At 48.5% G+C, this 6281-nt stretch overlaps 1 protein-coding gene across 5 annotated transcripts in view; it reads right to left on the bottom strand.

Moving 5' to 3' along the window:
- Positions 1 to 5672, bottom strand: part of RBAK (RB associated KRAB zinc finger) — a 27232-nt gene extending 21560 nt beyond the window's left edge. For 4 of the 5 annotated variants that reach the window (XM_031935979.1, XM_031935980.1, XM_031935981.1 and 1 more), the window contains exons 1-2: positions 5393 to 5672; positions 3408 to 3466 (exon numbers count right to left, since the gene is read on the bottom strand). In XM_031935979.1, the coding sequence (XP_031791839.1) occupies positions 3408 to 3422 (15 nt within the window). In that variant the 5' untranslated portion in view covers positions 3423 to 3466; positions 5393 to 5672. Of the gene's footprint in view, positions 1 to 3407; positions 3471 to 5392 lie in introns of those variants that run through there. The other variant, XM_031935982.1, reaches the window with a different exon arrangement.
- Positions 5673 to 6281: the final 609 nt, after the last annotated feature.

Raw genomic sequence — 6281 nt, 5'->3', positions numbered from 1 at the left:
TTGCTATCAAATATATATTATATGTATATATTTGCTATCAAATATATTTCAAAAGGACTCAGAAACCAACTTAAAGGGATTCTGTCTGGCCAAAGATGGAGTCATTTAATTTTCTAAAAGAATCACAACTTTGATGTACTGAAATATTTACTATCTGTTTAAACCCATGAGCTCATAATGGTAACGAAACAAAAAAAACCTTCCTGCTTAGAAGCCTACTCAATATTTTAGAAACTCTCTTTCCTGCATGAATTACATAACCAAATAGAGAACAGAAATTTATCTTCAGAAAAGTATTCTAGGCCAGCTGTGACGGCTCATGCCTATAATCCCAACACTGGGAGGTCAAAGAAGAGGATTACTTGAGCCCAGGAGTTCAAGACCAGCCTGGGCAACATAGCGAAACCTGTCTCTACTAAAAATTAAAAAATTAGCTGGGCATTGTGGCACATGACTATACTTCCAGCTACTTGGGAGGCTGAAGTGGGAGGATCACTTGAGCACAGGAGTTTGAGGCTGCAGTGAGCCATAAACGCGCCAGCCTGGGTAACATAGTACGACTCTGTTTCCACAACAAGAAAAGAAAAGAAAGTTATTTTGGCTAGTAAATAAAGAAGAAATGGTAGAATTAGCAGATCACCGTTTTGCCTCCCCTAATGAACTAGTAAATCACAGCAATAATCGACAGTTGATAGTTCTTAAGTTCACAAAAACAAAGAAGGTAACACGTGCCTCCAGAAGTAGACAAATACCACGTATGGTACAGCTGTGTGAAAAGAATTGAACATAAACCTGATTAGACTTCCAGATCAAACTACCAATTTTACAAGGCATACAAGATATTTTTTTTTAAATGTGCTAAAGGTGAAACAAGGGTAACACAATCTAAACTGAGGATAACCAACCCAGTTTCTTCAAAACAATAAGCACGCAAGAGACATACTATGGGAACTATTAAAAGATTTAACCCAACTGCCACATGTATTAAGAAAGGGAGTATTATGGGTTATTCCTAGCCCCTTTTAAAAAGACTCCTTATTAGCCAGGTGTGGTGGCTTACACCTGTAATCCTATAGCACTTTGGGAGGCCACAGTGAAAGGATCGCTTGAGGCCAGGAATTTGAGACCAGCCTGAGCAATACCGTGAGAATACATCTCTAGGCTGGGAGCAGTGGCTCACGCCTGTAATCCTAGCACTTTGGGAAGCCGAGGCGGGCAGATTGCCTGAGCTCAGGAGTTTGAGACCAGCCTCAGGGTGACATGGTGAAACGCAGTCTCTACTAAAATACAAAAAAAATTAGCTGGGTGTGGCAGCGTGCACCTGTAGTCCCAGCTACGCGGGAGGCTGAGGCAGGAGGATTGTATGAGCTCAGGAGATTGAGGCTGCAGTGAGTTGTGAGAACGTCTCTACACTCCAGCCTGGGTGATAGAGCAAGATCCTACCTGAAAAAAAGAAAAAAAGAAGGCCGGGCACAGTGGCTCATGCCTGTAATCCCAGCACTTTGGGAGGCAGAGGCGGGCAGATCACGAGGTCAGGAGATCGAGACCACGATGAAACCCCGTCTCTATTAAAAATACAAAAAATTAGCCAGGCACGGTGGTGGGTGCCTGTAGTCCTAGCTACTCAGGAGGCTGAGGCAGGAGAATGGCGTGAACCCAGGAGGCGGAGCTCGCAGTGGGCCGAGATCACGCCATTGCACTCCAGCCTGGGCAACAGAGCTAGACTCTGTCTCAAAAAAAAAAAAAAAGGAAAAAAGAAAAAAATAAACAAAACAAAACAGACTTCATCATTTAAAGACAAACAGAAATATTTACAGATAAATCTCTTTAAAAGCCAAGAAAAGAGAGACTCCATGGAGAAAATATCAGTTTGGAAGTAACAGATGTCAAAGGCAGACAAAGGGTCCTGTGAGGTAGGGCTAGGAAATGCCCGCTGGATTTGACTGCAATTAAATCACCGGTAATGTTTACTGACTGACTCAGCAACGTGAAAAGGACAAAACTAAAACGCTGAGAACTGAAATGAGAAACAGAAATAGGAAATCTTCACAAGAGAGTAACTGTATTGCTTGCTGTGCAACCCAAACAGAAAGAAGAACAAGTATTTGAAGGATGATCACGTCATTCATTCCCCTCATGATCTAGGACTCAACAGTAAAAACAGAATTCTGTCTACTTGGACCACAGAATTTCTGTCCCTGGAAAAATGATATGCACCAAGTTCTCCTTGGGCAGCAGGCCCTCTGCTTACATAAGCACCAAGAATAAGCCATAAGTTACGGTAATGTAATGGTTGTTATCAGGAAAGCTATCCATAATTATATCAACTTGAATGAAGAAATTTTTCCAAGTCCTAGAAAATCTTTTAAATCCACAAGTAACAAAATTGGTTTCTCCTTATAATCAATGCAAACGATGTCATGGATGGTGACAATGCAAACAATGTCACGGATGGTGATATGGTTTTGGTTTGTGTCACCGCCCAAATCTCATGTTCAATTGTATTCCCCAATGTTGGAGGTGGGGCCTGGTGGGAAGTGACTGGATCATGGGGGCAATTTCCCTCTTGGTGCTGTTCTCCTGATACTGAGTGAGTTATCACAACACGTGGTTGTTTAAAAGTGTGTAGCGCCTCCCCCTCCCTCTTCCTCCTGCTCTGGTGATGGAATATGTACCCGCTTTCCCTTCGCCTTCCACCATGACGGTCACTTTCCTGAGGCCTCCCCAGCCACGCTTCCTATGACAGAGCCTGCAGGCGGGAGCCAATTCAACCTCTTCTCTTTGTAAATTACCCAGTCTTAGTTATTTCTCTATAGCAGTGTGAGAATGGACTAATACAAACGACATTTTCCTTTTGTGATGACTGCAAAGAATATCAGCCCTGGGTGCGGCTCAATTTCAACAGCCTTAAAATATGCTACCCATACATACAAGCTTCACAAATCACTTTTGGTGCTGATCTGCCACACTCACTACATTTTACAGGGTAATGTCTAGTTCCACATTCCCATTTTAAAGTAGGAATCCTGGCTGGGCGCGGTGGCTCATGCCTGTAATCCCAGCACTTTGGAAGGCTGAGGTGGGGTCACCTGAGGTCAGGAGTTTGAGACTAGCCTGGCCAACATGGTGAAACCCTGTTTCTTCTAAAAATACAAAAAATTAGCTAGGCATGGTGGCACACGCCTGTAATCCCAGCTACTTGGGAGGCTGAGGCAGGAGAATCGCTCGAACCCAGGAAGTGGAGGTTGCAGTGAAGCGAGGTCATGCCACTGCACTGCAGCCTGGGCAACAGAGCAAGACCCCATCTCAAAAAAAAAAAAGAAAAAAAAAGCATGAATTCTTACAAACCTCTGAAAATGCATCATAAAATAAAGTAGTGGAACATATACATAAGCAGGAAAACTCACCTGCAATGTGTTCATTTTCTGCTGCTCTTGGAAACGTGCAGAGACTGTGGCTGGTAGACCTAGAGGGGGAGAAGCAGGTCATTGAAGTCGTAAGTGCTCTGGCTTGCAAAGGCAGGAAACTCCTGCGTAAGAACCACAAAAGAAAGCTCAATAGGCTAACACCCTGTGAACACTCAGCCTGCAAACACTCAGAAGGGCCTAAAAGAGTGATACAGGTGGCCAGGCGCGGTGGCTCAAGCCTGTAATCCCAGCACTTTGGGAGGCTGAGATGGGCGGATCACGAGGTCAGGAGATCGAGACTATCCTGGCTAACATGGTGAAACCCCGTCTCTACTAAAAATACAAAAAACTAGCTGGGCGAGGTGGCGGGCGCCTATAGTCCCAACTACTCGGGAGGCTGAGGCAGGAGAATGGCGTGAATTCAGAGGGCGGAGCTTGCAGTGAGCTGAGATCCGGCCACTACGCTCTAGCCTGGGTGACAGAGCAAGACTTCGTCTCAAAAAAAAAAAAAAAAGTGATACAGGGTTTCGCCATGTTGGCCAGGCTGGTCTCGAATTCTGGCCTCAAGTGATCTGCCTGCCTCGGCCAGCATGGTGAAACCCCCTCTCTACTTAAAAATAACAAAATAATTAGCCAGGCGTAGTGTCACATGCCTGTAGTCCCTCAGGAGGCTGAGGCACAAGAATCCTTTGAACCTGGGAGGTGGAGGTTGCAGTGAGCCGAGACCACGCTGCTGCACCCGAGACTGGGTGAGACACACTGTCTCAACACACACACACACACACACACACACACACACACACACACACGAGTGATGGGGAAGCATGCACTTGTAACTTTGTAACTCTAAGATAATCAGGTAGTAACTAGACGAGTTAGACTCTCATGGGTAACATGACTCCTTTTACAAACAATCTACCATCATCAAATACAACATACAAAAAGAAAAAAAAATCCCATCATACGGCTTGTGTTTTTTGTGGTTTGTTGAGACAGGGTCTCAATCTACCACCCAGGCTGGAGTGCAGTGTTACATTCACAGCTCACTGCAGCCTCGACCTCCTGGGCTCCATCAATCCTCCCACCTCAGCCTCCAGAGCAGTTGGGACCACAGGTACATCCCAGCATGTGTGGCTATGTTTGTATTTTTTGTAGAGTCAGGGTCTCCCTATGTTGCCTAGGCTAGTCTCTAACTCCTGGTCTCAAGGGATACTCTTGCCCTAGCCCCTCAAAGTGCTGGGATTATAGGTGTGAGCCACTGCATCCGCCCGCATTTCCTTATTGTCTCTTTAAACTGCTTAAAAAAAAAAAAAAGCTATAGGAATTGAGTATGTGAGCCCTCAGAAATGAACGTGTATAAAATATGGTTTTGTTTCTAAATTATCTAACTGAATTTGGTTATTGCTGCACCTAATCATCTTCTATTAAGAAAACTAGGATATGGGAGAAAGAACACCGGCCTGGGAGATAAGACTCCTGAGTTCTACTATGAGCACCTCTACCCACAAAGCCGGTGACCTGGTCAAGTCGTCCACCTGCTAAGGCCCAGTCTCTTCCCCTAGCAACTGAGGCAGCAAGAGAATCCCTGCAGACTGTTGCTGCATTACTACCATTCTCCAGGGCAGATCTAAGCGGGAATCAGCAGACACTTAAATGAGAGAACAGAGGTGCTGACAGATGTTTAGAGACGGTCGAAATCTGGAGCACGGAGAGGAGGAGGAAGGGCTGTTAGGGGTTAGTGGGGAGTGGAGACGACGTCCGCAGCTGAGGCTGGGGACACCCTCCACGTCCCCCGTAAACCTCGTCCTCCCAGATCTTCCTATGCAGCGCCTGTTCGCTGCAGCCGGACCCTGCCCTCAAACCGAAACACACGTCTCTCCTGCAAGCGATCGGGACCCTCCCCCTGCCCCACACTCTAAGGTCCCCAACACACGGTGACATTACCCAGGCCCTTCTCGCTCCAGGCCCGAAAACCCAAGACCTACCCGCCTGGGGCTCCGCAGCCTCTGCCCCACGGCTCCCGAGAGGTCGGGACCGGCCTGCTGTGGCGCGTCTGCTCGCGAGGTCCCCTCCTTTCCACCTCACCAAGGCTGTTCTGCTCCCGAGGGGCCCCGGCCGGGCCTACTGGGCAAATCCAAGCGAGTGTCCTTCCCGCGGCCCAGATCCGCCTCCCTGGGGCTCACCGTACAGCAGCGGCCTGAGCCAGGCCGCCAAGGACACACATGGGCCAGGCCCGGGTCCCGCCGCCCCTTCGCCTCCACCACCGGGGTCCCCGCTCGAGCCTCCACCCGGCACGCGCGAACCCTGGCCCGCACAGCTCCGCGCCCGCCTAGGTGCTGGCCCTGGTGGTCAGCGTTCAGCCCCGCAAGCTCCGCGATTCCCGTCCACTGAAGGCCAAAGCCTGGGAACCAGAGCAAGCGGTGACCCGAGAACGCACAGGAAGCGAGGGCAGTGCGGCTGCGGCGGCGCGCATGCGCGAACATGCACACATGGAGAGGTGCACACCGGCAGCACTGCACCGGAAGTCCGCCTCCCAGGGCCGCCGCTGGGCCCAGGACAAGTATCGGACTCTATTTCCCATGAGCCTATGCGCCCCCCAAGTTTAGGGGCCGTTTTAAATGTCTCTACCCCGCCTAAAGGGTAAGAAGCTCCAGGCTATGAGCTTTGGCAGCCCTGAACCCCGGACTGAACTTCGCATTTGTTTTTACTCCCTTTTAGGGTCCAGTCCAGGGCTGCCTGACTGGGTCTTGGAGCCCAAGGCCTCTGGGTTAGAACGAGTTTCCCATAAGGAGAAGGAAAGGAAAGGGTGTATCATGGTTACTGCGCTGAAATGCTAAGTTTCACTCAAATAGTAGGACAGGATAAATGCCCAGC

The sequence above is a fragment of the Piliocolobus tephrosceles genome, chromosome 8 (assembly GCF_002776525.5).
Source record: "Piliocolobus tephrosceles isolate RC106 chromosome 8, ASM277652v3, whole genome shotgun sequence".
NCBI classification, from domain to species: Eukaryota; Metazoa; Chordata; class Mammalia; order Primates; family Cercopithecidae; genus Piliocolobus; species Piliocolobus tephrosceles.
The sequence above is the reverse complement of the archived record's forward strand: the minus strand, read 5'-3'. Positions and strand labels throughout refer to the sequence as shown.